At 49.6% G+C, this 24,477-nt stretch overlaps 1 protein-coding gene across 1 annotated transcript in view; it reads right to left on the minus strand.

Moving 5' to 3' along the window:
* The window catches only part of dennd4b (DENN/MADD domain containing 4B), a 30,464-nt gene extending 9,160 nt beyond the window's left edge, over positions 1-21,304 (minus strand). Inside the window, exons 1-16 of the mRNA XM_084944609.1 lie at positions 21,168-21,304; positions 9,168-9,524; positions 6,950-7,205; positions 6,782-6,851; positions 6,357-6,526; positions 5,876-6,117; positions 5,656-5,722; positions 4,851-4,909; positions 4,620-4,764; positions 4,190-4,365; positions 3,790-3,890; positions 3,489-3,704; positions 3,232-3,377; positions 3,020-3,153; positions 2,590-2,704; positions 22-228 (exon numbers count right to left, since the gene is read on the minus strand). Of these exons, the coding sequence (XP_084800735.1) occupies positions 22-228; positions 2,590-2,704; positions 3,020-3,153; positions 3,232-3,377; positions 3,489-3,704; positions 3,790-3,890; positions 4,190-4,365; positions 4,620-4,764; positions 4,851-4,909; positions 5,656-5,722; positions 5,876-6,117; positions 6,357-6,526; positions 6,782-6,851; positions 6,950-7,205; positions 9,168-9,505 (2,442 nt within the window). The 5' untranslated portion in view covers positions 9,506-9,524; positions 21,168-21,304. The remainder of the gene's footprint in view (positions 1-21; positions 229-2,589; positions 2,705-3,019; positions 3,154-3,231; positions 3,378-3,488; positions 3,705-3,789; positions 3,891-4,189; positions 4,366-4,619; positions 4,765-4,850; positions 4,910-5,655; positions 5,723-5,875; positions 6,118-6,356; positions 6,527-6,781; positions 6,852-6,949; positions 7,206-9,167; positions 9,525-21,167) is intronic.
* Between the last annotated feature and the right edge of the window lie 3,173 nt (positions 21,305-24,477).

Raw genomic sequence — 24,477 nt, forward strand, 5'->3', positions numbered from 1 at the left:
TTGACCCCGTCCGAGCCTCACCTCATCCGGCAGCACCACCTTGCGGTTCTCCATGTGTTTGAGGACGTCGTAGGCTGTGTGCAGGGCGCGGACCTTGGCGGTCTCCGCACGGACGAAGGTGGGCAGGTAGATGAACCAGAGGCCGTAGCAGTGACCCAGCAGGCACTTGGACCACATGTCCGGCACTGCCGAGTACTTCTGGGCCCGTTTCTGAGCCAACTTGATCTCCTAGAGGGAGGAGGAGGAGGTCAGAGCAGATCCTGCAGGTGTTCAGCATCTGAATCATGACTTTAAAATCAGCGTTTTAGATTTAAACACAGAAATGTGAATATCACAGCATCACGTCTGAGTCACGCTTTAGAGAATAAACTGAGCAGTGACTGCACGCTGCATTACAGCCTAAACAAATGCTTACACATTTAGCCCTGAGATTATTCTGGGCTGTCAAGATTATTGCAAAGTTTTTAACTTGTGTTTTAATGAAAGGCTCTAAAGCTCATCTTCAACCTCTCAGTGAACAGTGCAGAGTCACCTCCAGTTTGGATCGTTTCGCTGTAAAAAACTGAGGAAGGTCCAAGTTTCTACACCCAACACGCAGCAAGCCGTCTAACAGCGACTTCAAGGACTGGAAGCTAAATACTAGGTGTGCAACAATACTGGTATCGATATTGAACCGTTCGATACAGTGCTTTCGGTTCGGTACGCATATGTATCCAACAATACAAATTTTTAATTTATTTTATCAACTTTCCTTCTGACGATGCTGTCTGTGTTGAGCGCTCAGTGGATCTGCGCTCGACAGTGCAGCCTAGGCGGAGTAGTCGAACGCAGATTCACTGAGCGCAGGGCAAGCTAGCAAGACAGAAGCTAAGCTCGTTGCAACATGGCAAATTGAACCTCCCCCACCCTCATTCAGATCTGGCCTTTGGAACTATTTTGGTCTTCATGTGACGTATGACCCTGAAGGTAAGCGCGTCATGGACTAAAGTAAAACAGTATGTTGGATGTGCCACGCAATGCTCAATTACATGGGTGGGAACTAGTGCGTTAGCGCAGTTAGCTCGTTAACGTGTTGGCCGTCCAGCCCCACGCACGGGGCGATCCGCGGTAGCTCGTTAACGGAGATTTGCTGTGTTGTGGCGTTAACGTCATTTCAGATTAACGCTGACAGCACTAGTGGGAACACAACGAATATGACTGCACATTTACTCCGACATCATCCTCGTGCAAAGACAAGTGGAAGCAGACAAAAACAACAAGCACGCATGCTACAAACTTTACCCGAGTCATTTAGACAGCCGTTAGCACAGGATTCTCCTTATGGGGACCTGATATGTTTAATATGCTGCTGAGAATATAGCCCAGAAGAAGCGTATAGTATAGCTTTTATTTTGGAAAGAGACATTTCTCTGTAATAAACTCTCTTTAACAAAGAGGAGTGATTCCTCCATCAGATTTATTATTTTTTTGTTGTGTCAGCAACATTAAATTTAAAAACTGTACTTTTGAGTTAAAATATATATTTACAATTTTAATAAAAGGCATGAACATTTTTTTTTGTATCGAAAAAATATCGAACCGTGAATTTTGTGTATCGTTGCACCCCTACTAAATACAGCTGTAAATGTTGGTGATCGACCTGGAGAGAGCACGTGCAAAGAAAACAGGACGGGGTCCCGAGACAGAACCCTGTGGAGCTCCACACGGTCCCCAGTCTGTTACAGGGTTTAAAGAGTGGAAGCCTGCACAGGTCTCCGACCAGCAGAATCAGGATACCTTCCTCTGCTCCCAGCACCGACGCCAGCCTACAAACCTGTGACAGTTTGACCTGAGTCATAATCTCAGACTTTAAACTCACAGCACTCAGAGTCCAACTGAGGACCGGACTCATTATTGAATGTTAGTGGTCTAACAGCTGACCGGCGTCGCAGCAGCACGCTGCTCTTTGCGCACAGTGTCAGCACTTCCAGGAGCATCGCTCACAGGAACCAATCACAGCTCTGATATTATGACTATTAGTTTAATCAGGATGCCTGTCGTCTGTGTTTGCAGAGCGTCCAGTGAGTTAGCTCGACGACAGCAGAGAGCGGGCTGAGGCTAGGCGTGGAGCCTCAAGTGGACATGGGAGGAACTGCAGGCTGTGACGGTTTTCAGCGAGCAGTAGAAATGAGATTCACTCCCACTGATGAAACTGCAGGTCTCCTCCAGGAGGAGCTTTAACAGCACTGCTGCGATGTGTACATGATTAAATCCTCCCAGCATGCTCTCCTCCTGCTCCTCAGAGCAGAAAACACCGTCTGTGCCGCTCTCAGTCACGCCGTCTGTGGCCTCTGCATGTTTAATGAGTGCTGAAATATTGATACCAGTTCATTAAATTACAATGATGAATGGACGCCTGTTAAAGCTCCTCCTCTCGCCTCCACTCTGAGGGAAACTGGGTCACAGCTAGCTTCAGCTCAGAGGATGGGAGGACACCTCCACGCTCGGCGCTCTCCTGAACGCATCGCTGCTCCCGTCGGAGCGTGCTCTGTACACACGAATTAACACAACACGGGACCAGATCATTTCTGCTCAGCATCTTTGTCTTACCTGTTTGGTGCGGCGGGGGGCGGGGCTACTGGGGGCGCTGCCCTTGGCTGGGACGCGGAGTTGGTCCTGGGGTTGGTCGAAGAGCTCTAGTTTGAGGGTGGGGAAGGTCTCATAACTGGACAGGTGAGAGGGAAACAAGTGTGAGCAGGTGGTACGGCTGACGTGGCTCCTCCTCCCCGAGAGGACGCCATTCAGTCTGTTTGCACGCAGCAAATAAAAACGTGTTTAATGAAAAGTGTTGAAACCATCTGTTCACATCGAGACGCTCCATGATGGCAGGAGGAAGGAAGCTCGTTGGCTAACATACAGAAGTAAACGGGTCACCTGGTTAGCTTTGAGGAAAAGCTGAAAACGTCCTGACCATCCTCCCACCTCCACAGCAAACAAGCCACCCCACCCATTTCCACGGCCCCTGAGGGCGGAGCTGTACCTGTAGAGGGCGGGGCACTCAGACCCATCAGGTTCCTGCGGTTCCTCGGGAGGCATGATGAAGACGGTGTGCTCGCCGCTGTGCGTCTCGTCCAGATCGATCAGCCTCACCTCCTCCGGCTTCTCCACGTCCACCTGCTTAGCAAGAGAACACCAATCAAAACCTTAGCTCGGTGCTAGCCGAGCAACGCGAGAAAGCATCGCCGCTCTGACCTTCTGCACGCACTCGTCGAAGAACTCGAGGCAGGCGTGGCGGTCGCTGACGAACGAGCACTCCTCGATGAACTGGGTGAACATCTGCGTCTTGGTCAGCTGGGTGTAAAACTTCTGCTGCGTTCGATCTCGAGACTTCAGGAAACCTGCGGCACAAAGAGGAAGAGGAGCAGCTTCACTCACAGGGCAGCGTGTGCATCACACGCCCCGATTCACAGCTCTGCACACAAAAGCCGCCAGCGTTAAGAAGGGCGCACCCTGCAGGTTGAACAGGGAGCTGCAGTCGGTGGTGGTGTCGGACGGCGCCTGCGTGATGGGCAGCAGGAAGGCTCTGTAGCCTCGCAGCAGGCAGCTCATGAAGCGCAGGAAGGCCTCCTGGATCTCCAGCTCCAGCTGCTTCTGACGCCTGTAGATTTGGTCGTAGTCGGTCAGCAGGAACTCCAGCGTCGCCTCCTCCTGGCCGGGAGTGCAAACTGCAGCCACAAGAAGTGAGAGTCACTAAATGACGCAACCCTGTTTACACATTGGTTTATGTGTTCAGCCGTTACAGTCGCTCACTCTTCTCCAGCGTCTTGTGGAGGTTGGTGAGGACGTTGAACAGCATCTTGCCGTGTTTCCTGGGTAACGAACGCCATGACAGTGGCTTCTTGTCATCTGACCTGAAACGAGGAAAAGGAGGAGGAAAGTTTTCTCCAATGAAGATAATGCTGAAACATCAAATGCTGCAGTTCCTCTGACGTCCAGCAGAGGCAGCAGAGAGTCAGTCCCATAGACTCCCGTGTTAAAACTTTGCAGCAGAAATAAACATGTTTACAGCCGGATACACAAACTGTTTGGTTCCTGTGGATAATCAAAGATTATCAGAGCAGATGCAGGAAGAAGACTGCTGAAGATACGAATAAAGGGAGTTTTTTAACCATCTATCCTGGGCTCGGTGCACAGGTGGCGTCAGACTCACTGGAAGATGGTGTTGGCGTCCAGGTCAACACACACCACATCGGTGGGGGGGTCGTGCAGGTCGAAGTAGCTGGAGTGGACGCCCACGATGAAGGGCATCGGTGCCAGCAACACGTCTGCCATCTGCAGCGGGCACAGAGGGATGTAGGGACAGAGCCAGCGGAGCGGGAACGTCATCTGGACACAGAAACGGGAGTTACAAACTTCCAGGACAGATTCAGGCCTTTTCAATCTGTCTGCAAACCATGAACCTGCTGACGGGATCACAAGGAAAGATTTATCTGGAACAAACTCTAGATTTGCTTTGGATTCAGTGTTTTCAATCCATGGCTCAGGGGCCAGCGGGGGCCCTCATTTTAATTGGCCCACGAGAATAAAGATGAAGCATTGGGACTTTTGTCATTTGGAATGAGGGCGTGTGCGCGTCTTACGGAGACGAGGGCCTCGCTGACGGAGGTGAGGACGTCAGGTCGGAGCGAGTGCAGCAGCAGCTTGTGTTCGGTGAGGACGGCGAGCAGCAACGTGCAGGCGTTTTCTGGGCCGAGGTTCTGCAGCAGCTTCAGGAAGCTCGCGCCGCTATCGTAAACACACAGGGGTCAAAGGTCAAACACAGGCGTGACGGTAAAGGTAATTTGGTTCGTCTGGATAAAGCTGGCACTCACCTGAGCGGGAGCGGCGAGGAGACAGGCTGGCAGAGCAGCAGGTTGTCGTACGGTGAGAGCTGCGAACACACACAGCTGGCATCAGTACACACACACACACAGACACACACACACACACCATCTTCTCAAGAACTAAAAGGATCTTTGAACCGAGTACCAGACAAAGAAGGATTATTCTGAACTGTGACTCATGCAAAGCCGCACTGGTAAAGTCCAGGAATAAACGAGCGACTGTGACGTGATTAATCCAAATCAAGTAAAATCACACGTGAAGCCCTCACTGATCATCACCCAGGTTTGTTTCTTGTTAAAAATCATGATTTCAGGATGAGAGTGATTCATGGAGAGGCTCTGAGTGGGCGCCGTTACCCGGTTTGTTCTGCAAACAGATCGCCTCCTACGTCCTGTCAGGAGGGAGGAAAGAATAAAGTCACAGCGTTTTCGTCCAGCTACGTGTTTTTCACGATCCGATCTACAACATGAGGATAATTACACAACTTCAGTCACGTTTGATCTCAGTTTTATTGACACTGTCCATCAGAGGGAAAACTTGGCAACTGTGGGGAGGAAGAGCTGCCTTTAAGAGGAAGCAGTCACACAAATAACACATTTGTCCACCGTGCAGCGTCGAGGCGCTCTGCAGGAAGAAATCTAATGCAAATGCAATGACCTGGAGGACAAACACTTCCTGTTCCAGCTCACACAAACCTGCGTCAGGTTTATTGTATCAGTGTGGAACAACAATACTGCGCTGTGAACGTTTCAGAAGGCGAAACATTTGCACGGTCGGTTCGTTGGGTCTTACCTGAACGAGGATTCGAGGACGCTGAGGGGAAGGAAACGGGACGTTGTGCATGAAGCTGGAGATGTGTCTGCAGGAGGGGAACAAAAAAAAACAGGAAGCGGACATCAGTACACATCGCTTCTGTGCACAGATCATACGTGCTTTTAATCAGCTGGCAGACGTTTATCAGTCAGAGGCCGGTGTGAAGGCCTCTGACCGAGAGAGAAGACGGTTCACGGACTTCTCGATCGGCAGCACGTGGGGCCCGGAGATGGAGTATCTGTAGACGAAGGTGAGGAACTTCTGGAAGACGGTGAAGAAGGGCCAGTGAGAGAGGACGCAGATGCTCTTCTTCACCTGCAGGCTGCGGTTGGTGATGGGCCGCCGGTCGACGACGCTCAGCAGGCCGAGGCGGATGCTCTGCCGCTCCGACAGCAGCTCTCTGCAGAACGACTCGTAAAACTGGATGGCGGCGCCGTAAACCTGCAGGGACGAAGCAAAGATGGAGACGTAACAGCGGTTCATGCTCGAGTTAGGAGCCAGTTTATGGTTCAGAGGTCGGACTGAACGACCACCTCCATGCTCTGGTTGTTATGGTTTTTATCTGATCTGATGGTTTTAAAGCATCAAAGTTGTAACTGCCAAACATTTTAATCACAAACAGTAAACAACCCAACGGATCACCTCCACCCGCTGATCACCTGTGGTTCCAGTTAACCCACCTTGTCCCCGGAGGCGGAGGTGAGGACGAAGGTGGAGAAGACGGGCAGCTGGTACTTGGTGTTCTGAGGCCAGCTCTCCACGGTGACGCCCATCGGCAGGCAGAAGACCGGCACCGACTCGGGCAGAGGAAACGAGTCCAGGTCCTCCTCCGGGTAGCGGCTGATCAGATCTGCGGGCAGCGATACTCTGATTACTCCAGCACAGATCCTGACTTTTTCTGTTGGATTTATTCCTCAGTTCTGGTTTTCCACCTTCTCCCTGCGTACTGGGAGCTCCATATGATGAAAACCATCACCTATGTGAGCAGCTGGGAGCTGTGCTGCACAGACTGGGGAAACCTCCCCGTGTCTCTGCACCAGCAGCTTTTCTAACTCTCGCCCTCCTGCAGGAGGCTGAAAACACACGGGGTCACGCGGGTACTCACCGGCCTCGAACACCAGGGCGTTGGCTGTAGCCACGGCTCTCTTGTAGCACACGTGCAGTGCTGGACCCCACTGCAGACACACAAACAGCAGCACAGCGACAGGGTCAGTGACGCAGCACTCACAGGGGGGCTCAAACCCCTGAAACACCCCCGCCTCCCCCCACTCACCATGCCCGTGTTCAGGTTCTTGTCGACTCTGCAGAAGGTGTGCGGCGCCACCTCGCCCTTGCTGGGCAGCAGCAGGGCGATGTCGGTGACGCCCAGCGTGTGGAGGCCCTGCGAGTCCAGAGCCCGGCGGTACGTCAGGAAGACCCGATGAGCCGTGGGGGCGCCGCCCGCGCTCAGGCTCGCTGAGCGGCTGTACGGCGTGGTTTCAATAACGTACCAGCCCTGCTTCAGCTGCTCCTTCCCCTCGTACAGAACCCTGCAGAGAGGGCAGTGCATCAGAGCGATGATCGCTAACCACAGAGCCTGAACCGCCGCAGGGAGGAACGCTGCTCACACCTTTTCTCACCCTCTCCCTCCCTCCCCAGGGCTCTAGACTAACTTTTTGACATGGGCGCCCCGGTACGCCTAACTTTAAACATTTAGGCACACTCAAATTTTTCAACCGCATCGCTTAACACCGCAGTTTGACATGTGCACTTTCTTGGGGGGGAAGTCCATACAGACAATATTCATTTCTAAATTATTAACTAACAAACTTGTGCTTAAAGTGCTTTGTCAATATTGTAGAAAATGTTAAACTTAGTCATCATCTCGGCTCCTCTGACGACCTGTTTGCTGCTGAAAGGCCGTGGGGAGAGGGGACACTGCAGTGCATTTACTGCAGCATATAATGTGTTTCCTGGATACTCTGCTGCTTTTTCAGCATTCAAAGATTGATGGCACCGTGTCAGAGCTGGCTATGAATTTCAGACGGATCAGGCCTTAACTTAACAGAAAAGTTATCAATCGTTCTTTTCATCTTTTCTTATTACAGCTGCATCCACTCTGTCAGGCCCAGGCTGCTCACTAGGGCTGGGCATCATCACTGATCTCTATAATCCATTCGATTCAGGTTCTCAAAGTCCTGATTCGATTAAATTTAGCCTCAGACAGTCAGAAATATTATAATTCTGATCATTTATCAGTACTGATACATGTGAGACTTCATCAGCATTGTGAACATCACAGCAGATGCCTTTGTGTGAAAGTAACTGAGAATAAAACAGAAAAACATGAAGGAGATTTTCCTGGTCTGGCTTTTTATAGCAGATAACCTTAAAAATATTCTGCAATTTTGGTTGGAGAGACAAAACCTGCAGCTCAGAATCAGCACAAAAAGACGGAAACACAGAGCAGACCCGACGCATCAGAATCGCTGAGCTCCGACGGCGTGTCCGTGTTCGGGCCGTCGGGTGAGAAAGCCGAGAAAGACCAAGCTGATTCTGATGCGTCGGGTCCGCTCCGTGTTTACGTCTTTGTGTGGAATCCCTTAATGAATCGATATCGCTTTATTCAAGCTACTCACCTCTCTCTTCCACCTGCACTTTCAACTGGACCACGGCCAATCAGAGAGGTCCCGCCCCTGACTATCTCTGATTGGTTTAGTCCACGATAGGGGCAAAATGTGCGTCTGTTGTTGACCACACGGAGAGTTGCAGAGATTTTTTTTTTGTTACCTGAACAGTTGGTCGCACAGGTGCGACCAAATATTTTTTTTTAGTCGCACCACTGAAAAATTTGGTCGCACTCTAGAGCCCTGCTCACCCCCAACCAGTCCCTCAGACGACTGTCCTTCCTGTTTAAACAGAGTTCTTCCTCCCCACTGTCACCTATCTTGCTAACAGGAGGCGGACAAGGCTGGGTTCCCTCTGAGGTTGGAGGTCTGTCCAAACCTGCAGCTCCACCTGCTGCTACACTCCATGAAGTCAGAGATTAAACACCTAATCTGAAAGGACTAAGCTGAGTGTAAACCAACGAGGCCAACATGAGAGAGCACGACGGCCTGCCCACTGCGTTACATAATCCTGTGGATGACATAACCTCGGCTTTAATAAGCACCGCACGAGCCAGAAACCCTGCAGCTGCATCAGAGCCTCGCACGCTCCAGCTGTCACAGACAGATACCACAAAACAAGAGCGCTGGATGAAAAAAGTCTCGTGTTTAGGAAAATCTTCACACTGTAAAACATAACGAGGATTTCTTATTGATATACAGCTGATGCAAAATAAAACACGTCGAATGTTTTTAATGTTAAATTCTCACAAAAATGGAAAAATCAACTCTGAATCGATCAAACACGACAAAATCAGTCGGCTCTCAGGTGGAAATCGTGCCGGCACCAGTCTGAGGATTTAAACACAATCACAGCTCATAACCACAAACGTGTGTGCGTCTCACCCCAGGTCCAGGATGGGCGGCTTGTCCCGCCCTCGGCGGTAACACAGGTACAGGTGCGGGTTGTTGATGAGGCCGGCGCTCAGCTCGGCCGAGTGTCCGCCCAGCGTCTTCTCGATGCAGGTGAAGCCCTCGGGAACGTCCTCCCCGAGCCCCCGGGCGATCACCACCAGGTCCGTCACGGGCTCTGCCGCCCGGCCCGTCGAGGAAGAAGACGAGGACGTCGTCGAGGAGGCGGCGGCGGCCTTCCCATCCTCGTCCAGGGGCCTCCACGGCCCCGCGGGGTCCAGGCCAGCCACTACAAAGTAGTCCACCAGCTGGGGACATTTCTCCTCGGTCATGCCTCCTGTCGATCCTCCACTGCAGGACACAGAGAGCACAGGTCACCACAGCCGGGACAGCAGGCGGGCTGCAAAGCAGCTTGCAGATGAACAGCAGCAGAAAATACAGTCAGTCATACCAAATCCATTACTGCAAACGTGACATCACCAGCAGGCGTGGCCCAACGCCGTTATTTACACCAACTTGACAGTAAGCTGATACGCTCCAGGGTAATAGATTACTTTTTCAAATTAGTTAAATGAGATTATTACTTAAATCTGACACACATGATGTGCTGGAGGTCGGGACGATGACTCGCAGTTTCAAATCAGTCTTCTCTAACTGTAAACTCTCTCTCCTCTGATTGGCTGTGGAGCCTCTCACTGATGTTTTCACGCCATCACGTGACGTCACAGCGAAGAACCCGATTTAAAAACTCGACACATCACTGATCATTCAGATCTGACAGGAAGTGAACGGACAGGAAGTGAACGGACAGGAAGTGAACGGACAGGACGTGAACGGACAGGAAGTGAACGGACAGGACGTGAACGGACAGGAAGTGAACGGACAGGAAGTGAACGGACAGGACGTGAACAGACAGGAAGTGAACGGACAGGAAGTGAACAGACAGGAAGTGAACGGACAGGACGTGAACGGACAGGACGTGAACAGACAGGAAGTGAACGGACAGGAAGTGAACGGACAGGAAGTGAACGGACCATCAAATCCAAATAAACAATAATCAGAAAATTAATCTGCAAAAAAGAAAAAACAAACAAATGAAGGGAAAACGTGAAATAAAAACTTTTTACTGATTCTGCTGATGTCACTAATGTTCACGTTACAGCACTGGGCTCTGTGATTAGCTGGTTGCTAGGCAACCTGAAGACATCTCCATCAGCGGGCACAGCCGTGTGCCGAGTTTGGTTAGTATGGATTTAAAAGGCACATGATCACATGACCGCAGTGCGCCGCACAGCGCCGCGCGCAGGTAAACAATCATTTGATATTAACATTAAACATGAATTACAGACCAGCTGAGCGCTGCGTTCGGGAAACCCGGGAAACGTCAGCGTGAGCGACGGCGTTCGGACAAACTCCGATCACAGCTTTAAGTTTAAAACGAGCGTTTTTCAGTCGCGGCTCCACCGCAGCATAAACGCTCAGCGCCTCCGATTCACCTGAGAATATCAGAGCGATTCTTCTTCATGGTTTATTGATGGCACGGTCGCTTCTTCAGCTCAGACTCGATTTAAACTTTTACAGCTGATGTCAGCAGACGCGTCCAAACAGCTGCTTTCCTTCCTGTTCTGTGAGGAGGAGATATTCAGTCGCGCAGGGCGGCGCCGCGCTCGTCGCTGTCATCGCAGGGTGAAAGTGAGAGGGACCAGTTGAAGAGGAAGTGCAGCAATCGGAGGGTCAGAGGTCAGCTGGCAAACAGGAAGCGGACAGGCGACCTGCTTCCTGTTCATCAATGACGTCACACAGCGTGACGAGCGAGGTGATAAAACACGGCGTTATCTCTTTAACACAAACCTGCTGTCCGTCATCACCGAGCACAAACACACCTCCACCCCCTCAGCAGTTTGCACATCCACACACAACACCGCCCACCGAGGAGTTTCCATCCCAGCATCACAGGGACGCCCGAAGAGACGGACCCGCCTACAGGAGCTCGCCAGACCAGTTTAAACCGGCCTGAAACTGGTCCAAAACCAAGGTCCAAGATGAATCAGACCCCAAACGAGCCCATCCCAACCCAGAGTAAAACCAAACCAGTCTCCATGAGCAGAATCCCAGTTAAAACCCTTCAGCATAACCTGAGATGCTGCAAAGCTTCTCATCCATATTTGTCACCAGGTTCTGCGTAAGAGTCAGAAAAGCCTCGGTTGGACCTGAGCTGATCTAAAACCAGAGTAAAGCTCAGCATCTGAGTTCGTCTTCATGTTTCAGTGGAAGCTTTCTACGATATATCTCACCTGGATGATGGCGCACGCATCCACACATGAAATATCTAAACACCCCGGGGGAGGGGCGGGGCTCTGGGCAGCACCTCGAATAAGAAAAGGAGAAACTGAGCTGAAGTGAGTCACAGTCAGCTGCTGTGGTAAACACTAAAATACTTCATCCTGTGCAGATACGACAACTTCCCCCGGTGACAAAATAACCGTTTACTAGGAAAGGAAAACCCCCAAACACTGTTACCTGACACCTTCAGACCAAGACCAGGCCCGGCCCACGCTGTGAAGCCTGAAACACGAGTGTAAAGTCAAACATGAGCCAGAAACAAACCCATTCAGCTCCGTGACACAGGAACACGCATGGGCTGAAAGTCTAAACCAACACTGACCCAGTCTGCACCAGTTCATAAACCCAGTCTGAACCAGTTCATAAACCCAGTCTGCACCAGTTCATAAACCCAGTCTGCACCAGTTCATAAACCCAGTCTGAACCAGTTCATAAACCCAGTCTGCACCAGGTGAACGCGGGCTCGGGTGCGGAGCTCGAGCAGTTCACAGGTAGAATCTGCTGGTGTTCATGTAAACACAGCGTGTCGCCTGCTGTCTGCGCACACCTGAGGGGTCCGACCTGGTTAAATAAATGTGACATCAGACGGCGCGCCCTGGTCTTGAAATCAAACGCACCAGCCTGTGTTTGCTGAGCCGGGAAGTTATCACAGAAATTTCAGCTGAAACAGCTGCTTTCATCAGTCAGTTCCCTTTTTAATATGCAACAGTGGAAACGCACACACACACACACACACACACTGGAAATCCCAGAGACGCAGCAGATTTCCTCACAGACCAGCATCAAACACTCAAACCTTTAAAACCCCGCCGTTGCCAAGCGTGAGGGGCATTTCAGCACAACCGCACTCTGACCTCTGACCTCCAGAACACAGACATCACCCGCTGGTTTAAGTCACTCCTGAGGTCTGCTTTTTACATTTGAGCTTTTTGTCTCCAGCAGTTTGGACAAAAGGGTGGAGCAAACTCCTCTCATCAAACCAGAGCTCCGCCTCTCTGGACAGTAAGCTCGCCTAACCTGTTGTCATTAAAACGCACCAAACGGCACAAACACGGTGGGGCTGTCGGTGTCGGGCCTCCCTCTCTGCAGCAGTCTAACCTCTGACCCTTTAAACAGAGTCCCTCAAACACTTCAACAAACTGTTCGAGCGCAGCAGGAAGTTGAAGCACCTAAGAGGAAGTGAAACGGTTAATAATAATCCCGATCGCAGCTGAAACCGGAACCTCTCCTCCGCTGCGAGCGGCGGTTTCTCTCGCACACCTGAAGAAGCGCCTGGTTTTCTCACGCTCCCTGACGCTGGTTAGAGGTCAACGCTGCGATGATACGGCGTGAGGGAAAGTAACACAGGTGTGTAATGAGGTCACCAAAATACATGAAACTGTGTAGTACAAACGTGGAACCACGAGCAGGAGGTCACACCTGAAGATCAGATCTGACCTACAGGTACGGCCAATCATCTGCCTCCATCTGCTCCTATCCCAGCATCGTCCTGTGTCACACAGACATCTGCACCTGTGCAAACCAAACATCAGCTGATCACCTGTCACACCTGGCTCTGACTCAGGTGATGTCAGCCACATGTCAGGTGTGTTGTTTGGGCCAAACGCCTGAGCTGTCGATGCCTGACTCCGCCCAGGTGAGGCTCAGGTGTGCTGTTCTGTTCAGAGGTTTCAGCTCAAACAGTGAGGACCCTTACTGCATGTGTGTGAGCGTGAGTGTGTGAGAGGAGTGTCTGAGCTCTGCCCGGGTCTCTAACTTTCACAGACTCCACGCTTCACTTCCTGCTGAGCCACGCATCGATCGCCACACCGACCAATCTGGCAGCTCCGGCGGGACCGTGCCGAGGTGCCGAGCTAAGAAGACGGCGAGGTTTTACTGACCACGAGCGCGACGAAGCCTAACACGCGAACAAACACAAACGGGCTCTTACTGTGATCGTGGATCGGTCCGTGCGTCCAGGCTGACGAGCTGTCAGTCACACGCCTCGCTCGCTGCAGCGCGTTAGAGTGAGCGGCTGCCACAGGAAGTGAGCGGTGCAGCGAGGGAGAAAAATAGAGCTTTCATTTCCAGTGTGAGCGCGAGCGACGAGGCAGGAAGGTGTGAAAGCGGCGCTCTGTTTCCCCCGAAGAAGAGGTGACAGCAAACAGGAAGTGGGTGTGTCTGTGTGTGTGTGTCTGTGTGTCTGAGTGTGTGTGTGTGTCTGAGTGTGTGTGTGTGTGTGTGTGTCTGTGTGTGTGTGTCTGTGTGTGTGTGTGTGTGTGTGTCTGAGTGTGTGTGTGTGTGTGTGTCTGAGTGTGTGTGTGTGTCTGTGTGTGTCTGAGTGTGTGTGTGTCTGTGTGTGTGTGTGTCTGTGTGTCTGTGTGTGTGTGTCTGAGTGTGTGTGTGTGTGTGTCTGAGTGTGTGTGTCTGAGTGTGTGTGTGTGTGTGTGTCTGTGTGTGTGTCTGAGTGTGTGTGTGTGTGGTAACTGGTACTAGCCGCTGGGGGCGGGGTTTGTTGAATCACAGCGCCTCTGTGTCTCCCGGGGCGTCACGCTCCAGTCACTCACTGGCATCAGCAGCCTCAGTGACATCACTGTCACATGACTGCCTGCAGCTGCGGTCACTCGCTGACATTTTCCCATCAGGCTCTGGGTGTTACGAAGGTGCTTCACTTCTTACCAGGTACATCACCATGGTAACCAATGCCGCACACCTCACCGTTCGAGATTAGAGATCGACAGGTAAGAAACCATCGCCTGCTGACCAATCAGATCTCAGGAAAAGGGCGTGAGCCCAGAAAGGGTCGTGTGTTTGTGTGAGCGTCGGTGACGACAACACTATTGTTATTGGTCCGTTAGGACGAGCATGTGACCCTGTGTCCAATCAGGAAGCGTCCAGTCCCAGTCTGAGATTTTATTTTTTATTTCCTGTCAGACCATTAAACTTCCCCCCGTCCACCCCTCCGAGGCCGCGGCGCCCGTTACCTAACGTTAGTCATACCGAACGGCGCAGAGAGCAGACCGAGGGAACCGTACGAGCATGCTCAGTAGTTCACCTCCACACCGTAAACACATTTAACCCGGATAAAACCCCGACCTTTAACCCTGACAGTCGGTGATCTGCTGGGCTGATGTGCACCTGAACCACGCCCACTCAAGTTTTACTTGGATGCTTTCTGCACCCTCGAAAAACGTCAGGTGATTACTCAGCGGCGCGCAGTTCGCTGAGGGACCAGAACAAAACCACAGAGCGTGCATCAGAGGTCAGCGAGCACGCGCTCTGCCTGAGCAGCTTACTGGGACCGCCCTCAGAACGACCCAGAACCTCTGATGTGTGCGTGAGATTCGCTGAGGCACAGGTGAGGTCATCGGGTCATCAGGTGGTTTCATGGGGAAACAGTGAAGGACGCACTTCTGATCCTGCTCCAGGCTCCACACTTCTGGAGCTTCAGGAATGTGCAGCTTTCTGAAGAACAACCTCAGTGAAGCCGACCGGCATCATCATCATCGTGATGTCACCGAGTCCCTGTCACTCCAACTGCACCGGCCTTCTTCTTCTGTGGTCTCTTTAAAACAAACACTAAAACTCTTCGTTACGACCGCCACGCTGAGCTCAGCAGGTCTCACCTCCTTCAGAGCCCCACAGCGCAGCTGCCGGAGACTCGATGAGTTTGTCACCGAGTCTCCTCACGGAACCGTGCAGCGTCGCCAACCACGTTCACGTGTGTTAAAGGGGAACAGGCGAACTCTCACTGAAGGTGCTCATCAGTCCAGCTCCAAGCACAGGAAGGAGGCGGAGTCTGCCTGGACAGGTGCGTGTGTCACCTGTGACACATGTACATGTGATGTCATCCAGTTACAGGTGAGGCGCGTCTGTGCTCACCTGAGCGCAGAATCCACAGCAGCAAAGTTATTTAGTCCATAATTAAATGAATTCTTCAATCTGATGACAGCAGGGAGCTGAAATGTCCCATAACTCTGTCTGGACGTGCGTTATTCCTCAGAGTCGCCTTCAGTCCGTCTGACTGAAGCTCTGCTCTCGTGTCCCGACCCGTCCTCGGCTGCGGCCCTCGGAGCTTAGAATCCCCCAGCAAGCCGAGCTATTTAAAGCATCGTCACAAAGGCCCGGGACGGTCAGCGACGCTCCGGCTGCTCCTTAAACTCTGACCGCCATCTGGAATATTCCTCACACAGACAGCACGGAAGGAGATCCAGATACACGAGTCTAAATTTAGTCTGTCCACAGAGCGCCGGAGCTCCGAGGACACACTGCCAGCTTCCAAAATTAAGTCACATGATGATGATGCAGCAACCGTGACGAAGAAGAACAACCGAGACACACAAACAGGCAGCAGGACGAAGCTTCAGCTGTCTGCTTCATTCACACCTCAGACCACAGCTCCTGTTCCCATATAGGACGATGATGTCATCACGGAGAACAGTGATGACATCAGGAAACACCAATGACAGCACAGGAAATAAAACGCTATTCGTCACAGTGTCTGCTGCTTACAAACCGTCATCAGCATCATGTTATTATTATTGTTATTGTTAGTGTCATATTAACCTGACTGATGTCAGGTGAGTCCAGGTGAGCACCTGAACAGGAGGATAAACATGGAGGACACGAGAGAGCAGGAGACAGGAATGGATTACAGAGGACATCCTGAAACAGGATCTGTCTGTGTGTGTGTGTGTGTGTGTGTGTGTGTGTGTGTGTGTGTGTGTGTGTGTGTGTGTGTGTGTTTGTTTTAGTGTTGAAGGTTTGGAGGCTCAGCAATAAACTGAAGGACAGACAGGCTCACCTGTGCACAGGTGAGCCACTAGAATAAAAACTGAAGAGCACCGAAACAAACAGCTGACCGTCACCAAGCAGCAAACCTGCACTTCCTCTGGAGCCAGCAGTCAGACTTCCTGTCTGCCCTAAAACAGGAAGTTATACCCAAAACAAATATGCTACCCTTTCAAAATAAAATCACAGATTCAAAACACGACAGCTGCAGGCAAACACCGAGTGTGCGGTGTGATCGTCCTGACTGAGCGACCCCTGCATGGTCCAACAGACTAAAAATGACCTTTGACCTCTGTTTGGTGATGCTGTAGGTCGCTGGTTCGATCCCCGTCTCCTCCATATATGGGGCAGCAAACTAATCCACGGCAGCGTGCGTGTTGGGCAGGAACTGCGCCGTGTAGAGCGACACAAGAATCAGACCAATCAGCCGTTTTCCTCAACAACACGCACGCTGTGTCTTCTGCGTGTTGTTGTTCCAACATGGCTGACACCCACCTCCCCACCGAGGTCAGAGGTCATTTTTCAGACTCTGCTCTAAAAGGCCACTAAATCGATCTAAAGTTCACTCGTGTTATTCTAAAGGAAAAGGGAAAAAACTCTGGACGTCGGCCAACATGGCAGAGCACGCTCAGACCGCTGAATCCATGACACCACGCACAGCTAACGGGTCAGAGGTCAAAGTTCAGCTTCCCCCTTCTGAGTCCACTTCAGTCACAGGAAGTCATCTTGCACTGACTGGATCAATCCACTGCTGAAAATAGTCCCTGCAGACTTCAGCTTCAGGAAACCTCCGAGGCCTTTTTAAAAACGCGGACGTGTGGCGACCGTTCAAAAACACTTCCATCACAGGAGGACCGGCAGACAGAGGTCAGAGGTCAGCCCGACCAGTCCCGTTACATAACTGTCAGCTCACGCCCCGCAGCAACGTTCGGGACATGAAACCGCCCAAATGTTGGAGGCTGAATCGTTGCGTAATCTCCTGGAAACAGAGTCGCTCACGCGTCCCAGTTCAGTGCGGAGGCAGTGAACGCATCACAGGAAGAATGCTGAGCCGCAAGTCTGCAGACGCGGCGTTCCAGTTTATACTCCAGTCGACTCGTAACGCTCCCATTCCACCACATTCTGCACCCCTAAAACCAGCACTAACCAGTCCTCATCCACAAACCACTAAAACTAAACCAGCTCCTGACCGGCTCTCAGAGTCGACCCACCAACTACCTGCTGCCCCACAAATTCAGTCCATCACTATTTACAGTTAGTCAGGTCAAAGGTCATCCGGGTGTTACACCGGAGGTCAGATTATGAAGATGAATGTGATGAATGTGACCACGCCCCCTTTATGGTTACAATGATAATAACCTCCTCATATGTAACCAGCTCCGTTTCAGCTCAGTCAGAGTAAAGGTTAAAGGTCACCTTCACGTATCAAAGGTCTGAACAGCAGGTCTCATTTCTAACACGAGACAGGAGCGCCCCTGTCAGCACGCCTGCGAGCCGGGACCGACCCTGCCAAAAAAACCACAGACGTCCAATCAGGAGCCTTATTTAAATAACTGCTGCAAGGCCACGCCCTCTGATGACATCATACAGTCTGGGCAGTTTTCAGCCTTCAGGTGTGCAGCAGGTACGTTATCAGCGTCTGACACGCTCCTGAGTGCGCTCTTTGTGATCCGTCACATGACCGCGGCTTCGCTCTGCAGCTACAAATTCTTTACAAGAAGCGACACGTCCTGCAGGCGTCTCAGGTTTCCTCGCCGCCGCGTCTGCCAACACAAACGCCAGCTGCAGCCGCAGCCGTTTACCTGTTCTAGTCACACGGACCAATCGCATCCAAGCCAGGCCTCAGGAAGGAAGTCATGTGACTTGCATGAAGCTGGTTTCACATCAGAATTATTAACATTTCATTTTCAGTTCGAGTTATTTTGAGTTCTTTTTTATATTTTATTGAATTTATTTTTAAATATATTTATTTTTATTTCCTCCATTGTTGCTGCTCATGTGTTCACTTTTCCTCCTTTGTTAATCGCTGACCTGCCGTACAATGAAAATATGAATCTACAGGGAGTGCAGAATTATTAGGAAATGAGTATTTTGTCCACATCATCCTCTTCATGCATGTTGTCTTACTCCAAGCTGTATAGGCTCGAAAGCCTACTACCAATTAAGCATATTAGGTGATGTGCATCTCTGTAATGAGAAGGGGTGTGGTCTAATGACATCAACACCCTATATCAGGTGTGCATAATTATTAGGCAACGTCCTTTCCTTTGGCAAAATGGGTCAAAAGAAGGACTTGACAGGCTCAGAAAAGTCAAAAATAGTGAGATATCTTGCAGAGGGATGCAGCAGTCTCAAAATTGCAAAGCTTCTGAAGCGTGATCATCGAACAATCAAGCGTTTCATTCAAAATAGTCAACAGGGTCGCAAGAAGCGTGTGGAAAAACCAAGGCGCAAAATAACTGCCCATGAACTGAGAAAAGTCAAGCGTGCAGCTGCCAAGATGCCACTTGCCACCAGTTTGGCCATATTTCAGAGCTGCAACATCACTGGAGTGCCCAAAAGCACAAGGTGTGCAATACTCAGAGACATGGCCAAGGTAAGAAAGGCTGAAAGACGACCACCACTGAACAAGACACACAAGCTGAAACGTCAAGACTGGGCCAAGAAATATCTCAAGACTGGTTTTTCTAAGGTTTTATGGACGGATGAAATGAGAGTGAGTCTTGATGGGCCAGATGGATGGGCCCGTGGCTGGATTGGTAAAGGGCAGAGAGCTCCAGTCCGACTCAGACGCCAGCAAGGTGGAGGTGGAGTACTGGTTTGGGCTGGTATCATCAAAGATGAGCTTGTGGGGCCTTTTCGGGTTGAGGGTGGAGTCAAGCTCAACTCCCAGTCCTACTGCCAGTTTCTGGAAGACACCTTCTTCAAGCAGTGGTACAGGAAGAAGTCTGCATCCTTCAAGAAAAACATGATTTTCATGCAGGACAATGCTCCATCACACGCGTCCAAGTACTCCACAGCGTGGCTGGCAAGAAAGGGTATAAAAGAAGAAAAACTAATGACATGGCCTCCTTGTTCACCTGATCTGAACCCCATTGAGAACCTGTGGTCCATCATCAAATGTGAGATTTACAAGGAGGGAAAACAGTACACCTCTCTGAACAGTGTCTGGGAGGCTGTGGTTGCTGCTGCACGCAATGTTGATGGTGAACAGATCAAAACACTGACAGAATCCATGGATGGCAGGCTTTTGAGTGTCCTTGCAAAGAAAGGTGGCTATATTGGTCGCTGATTTGTTTTTGTTTTGTTTTTGAATGTCAGAAATGTATATTTGTGAATGTGGAGATGTTATATTGGTTTCACTGGTAAAAATAAATAATTGAAATGGGTATATATTTGTTTTTTGTTAAGTTCCCTAATAATTCTGCACAGTAATAGTCACCTGCACACACAGATATCCCCCTAAAATAGCTAAAACTAAAAACAAACTAAAAACTACTTCCAAAAACATTCAGCTTTGATATTAATGAGTTTTTTGGGTTCATTGAGAACATGGTTGTTGTTCAATAATAACATTATTCCTCAAAAATACAACTTGCCTAATAATTCTGCACTCCCTGTATTGATTGCTGTTTGTATCAGCAGCAAACTGATCGATCGGTATTGATCAGTTTTAATAATAATAATAATAATAATGGATTGCATTTATATAGAGCTTTACAATTCCACTATTCATTCACTCTCACATTCACTCACTGGTGGAGGCAGCTACAGTTGTAGCCACAGCTGCCCTGGGGCAGACTGACAGAAGCGAGGCTGCCATATCGCGCCATCGGCCCCTCTGACCACCACCAGTAGGCGGTAGGTGAAGTGTCTTGCCCAAGGACACAACGACCGAGACTGTCCGAGCCGGGGCTCGAACCGGCAACCAGATGATCAGATGATCGAGCTCACCGTGCTGATTTCTGATTTGTCCGTTTTTACCTTAATAATCTGATGATTTCATTCTCCACGAGAGCAAACCTACAACACACACAGACAGGGACAAATTAAAGGAAAAAAAACGGGAAGGTGAGCTTGGCTCTGACTGAGGAGGAGGAAGGAGCCTCCGTGGATTTCACCTGAGCCCAGGCTTTGTGGCTGCAGGTTAGAGGGCCCTGTCTACCTTCAGGAGTTTGAGGATGATGGTGGAGAGCCGGAGCTCAGAGCTCAGTGATGCAGAAGAGAAAGCAGCCGCAGCTTCCTTCGTGCAGGCTTTTCCTTTAATTTGTCCCCCGCTGAACATGACTCGCAGGTGCAACAAGGAGACAGACAGGTGTACAGACAGGTGTGCAGACAGGTGCTGGTGCTGGGGGGACATCAGCTGCGGGACATCCAAAACCTCCTCCACAACATCCCCAGCGGGGTTCCATTATCGGACAGGGCTCTGCACGCGTCATTTCCACGCTTCAATAAACAGGTTCGAGACTGAAGAACGTCCGAAAACCGAACCACGGTGAAACCACCACATAGCTCCGGGTTAGGCCTTCTCTGAGCCCGCAGACCGACGCTGGCCGCCGCCGGAGCGCCGAGCGGCCCCAGCAGGACGCGGGTTCCATTATCGGACGGAGAATGCCCGCCTGGGTGCGCTCGTTTTTGAGTCCCGTTCTGCGCGTTTACCGCAACGCGACCCGCTTTCGCGGACAGCGAGATCACGGCGAGCCCACCGAGGCCCGCTGGAGCACGGTTCCGTTCCTCCCGGTTCGCACACCGGGCAGCTGTAGATGTTGACATTAAACGCGGTTCCGTTAAGCTAGTTCCACCCGCAGCTAGCGCGGCGGTCGCTCCGAGTCGCGCGTGAAACACGGCCCGTTCTCCTCGGCCCCTTCGGTCCCCCGGTACCTGTGTGTCGGTGCTGGTTGTTCCCGCGGCGGGCTCTACGGTCCATGATCAGGTCATTCTCTCACATGTGACGTCCATGTTTGTCCGTCTGCTCCGAGGAGCCGCAGCAGGCAAGCAGCCAATCAGCGTCAACAGCGCCGACAGCTTCCGGTAAACCCCTTCAAAATAAAATCATTTTAAATGGCCCTCAACCACAACAACAAAATTCCACAGTCTCGTTATTTCGCCATATTAATTAACACAATCGTTACATTTGATATGGTCTAATGTTATTATATATTAAAGCTACCACAGAGCACCTGGACAGGTGCTAACACAGCGAGACAACCAGTCACTCTCACACCTGTGGGCGAGAACCCACGCAGACTTCCTGTGAGACACCCCCCACCCGAGTAACCAGGTAAACATATCTATCTCAAGGGTTCATAAATATACTTATATAATAATACTCTAAAAATTCAAAAGGTATGTTCTGAGTAAAATAACATCAGAATATATTTCCGTTTTTCATAGTTCATATTCAAGTAAACAAAATGGTGTTTTGATCCTTATTAATACAAAATTAAGCTTCGTGTTGCTGAAAAAATATAATGATAAAGAAGGGCGCGTTATATGCTCGGAAGCTTTAATCAGTGGGGTTCGAATGGGTTTGTGTGATTTCTATGCACCTAATAAAGAAGAGCCAGATTTTTTTCACAGAATTAACAAGATAATAGGTGATCGTGAGGGGCAGGTAATACTGGCCGGAGATAATCAATAAGAACAAACCCAGGGACAGGTCTACACCCAGGGACAGAGAGGCTATTCGATTACTGATGGAGGGTCTTTGCCTAGTGGACATTTGGAGGTTAGTTAATCCTAGTTCAAGGGAATATACATTTTACTCCAATTGTCATAAAAAGTATTCAAGGTTAGATTTCGCCTTAATATCAAAGTCTTTGGTCGATTCAGTTGTCGACTGTGAGATTGGTGCCATTGCCGTTAGTGATCATGCCACGGTAGAGGTGCAAATGGATTTAAACACAGATAGAACAAAGACGGGTCGCTGGAGGCTGAACACGATGTTGTTGCAGAACAACAGTTTTAGTGAGGAGTTAAGAAACGATCTTAAAATTTTCTTTGAAATCAATATGGGCTCCACAGATAAAGTAGCCACAGTTTGGGAAGCGTCCAAAGCATATATAAGAGGAAAGATAATTGCATATGCGACAAAAGAAAAGTGATGTAGAACGGGAAAAAACTTTACATAAAGAAATACGAGAATAGGAGAAGGATTTAGCGAGACAATACTCAAATGATAAATACCAGCTGAATGACATTTATAACAAAAAGGCGGAGTATGCCTTATTTAGGCTTAAAACAAAGAATGATAGACTATTAGCGAGGCAACTGAAGCAGCAAGAAAATTTAAATAATATATCTATGATTAAGAAAGACAGCCAAGTGGTTACTCATCAAAAGAAATAAATTCAATTTTCAAATCATTTTATCAGATTTGTACACCTCCGCTGCTGCACTTAATGAGGAGGTGGTGAGGACGTTTTTTCAGGTCTACAATGACCTACTCATTCTGAGGAACAGAAAACAAGACTATAACTGAAGAAGAGGTCAGAGCTGCGATCTCATCCATGAAAAATGGGAAATCCAGGCTTGGATGGCTTCCCGATTGAGTATTATAAGAAATATATTGATATTTTAGCTCCAGTCTTGATAAAGTTTATCTTGAGGCACTAGAAATAGGCTCCTTACCGAGCACATTTAATGACCCGGCAAATTACCGGCAGTAAGCCTCTTAGGAGTCGATCGCAAAATTTTGATGAAGGTTTTGGCCTTCCGCTTAGATCACATATTACCAGATATCATCAATGGTGATCAGGTTGGTTTTATTAAGAATAGGTCTTCAGCTGATAACATTAGACTTCTTCATCTCATGCACAAAAGCAAATCTAGTCTAGCCCCGGTTGTGGTCTTCTCGCTTGATGCCGAGAAGGCTTCCTCATGACAACCCTTGCAAGGTTCGGGTTTGGGCCTGGATGTTGTAACTGGGTCAAAACTGTATATGCAAGTCCAAGGGCAGCAGTTTTGACAAATGGATTGGTGTCAGAGTTTTTCCATCTCACTCGCGGGACCCAGCAGGGGTGTTGTTTGTCCCCGCTGCTCTTCACAATATTTCTGGAACCACTGGCCTTGGCTATTCGAGCTAACAGGGATATCAGAGGTGTTCATGCAGGGGGTATGGAGCACAAGTTATTTCTATATGCTGACGACATCTTAGCAGTATTAACAGATCCCATGCAGTCTCTACCAGCGCTACTCACATGTGTTGAGTCATTTTCAAGGTTGTCAGGTTATAAGATAAATTGCATCTTAAATGGCATCTCATTTAAGACAACCTTACACCTCGCTATGGAACAACACTGCTGTACAGGTGTTCTGGAAGGAATTGGCTTGTCAAAGGCATACACAGGATAAGTCATCTTTACTCAGGAGGAGGGTTTACGTCATTCGCCAAAATACCCCAAAAATATGGTTTGATAAGAGAAACTTTTTTGGAAATATTTACAAGTAAGGGATTGTATTACCAAAGGAAAATTTACTCAAAGCTCAAATACAGTGGTGGAGTTTTTAGAATTGTCCGGTTCAGCACACAGAGCAGCTGTTCTCTACAAACTGTTTAACAATCCAAAAAAAGAGATCTGTGAGAACTTGAGGATTATATGGCAGCAAGATTTGAGTTGTGCAATTTCTACAGAAGACTGGTGCAGAATTTTGTCATTCTCCGATAAATATATAAGAGAGGCCAGGGGTACATTTACTCAGTACAAATGAATACACAGATGGAACTTCACTCCGTCCAAACTTTATAGAATGGGAATCAGTCCCAGTAATATATGCTGGAAATGTAGCTCAGATCCAGGGACATTTATGCATGCTATTTGGGAATGTGGGAGAGTTTGTCCCTTTTGGCAAAAAGTATTGGACAGAATAGGGAGGTGGATTGGTTTGATGATACCCTTGTCACCAAGACTGTGCTTATTAGGGGATCGGTCGGTGTTACCTGGGGTTTCAAAATATGATTTGGTGGTTATAAAGGTGGGGGTGATTGCAGCAGCCCGAGTTATTCTCAGTGTGTGGGAGGAACCATCTCTATAATAGGTGGGAAGAAAATATGCTGAAAATGGTGTCGTACGAAAAATTCTTGGCCAGGATTAATGATGATAGGGAGGGTTTTGACAAATCATGGGGACGTGTTTTAGGCTGAGATTGTTGGATTTTATTTTGTCAGGGCAATTATCTTTAGTTAAACTTT

This window comes from Perissodus microlepis, chromosome 11 (genome assembly GCF_051167445.1).
Source record: "Perissodus microlepis isolate ML-2025 ecotype Zambia chromosome 11, ASM5116744v1, whole genome shotgun sequence".
Lineage (NCBI taxonomy): Eukaryota > Metazoa > Chordata > Actinopteri > Cichliformes > Cichlidae > Perissodus > Perissodus microlepis.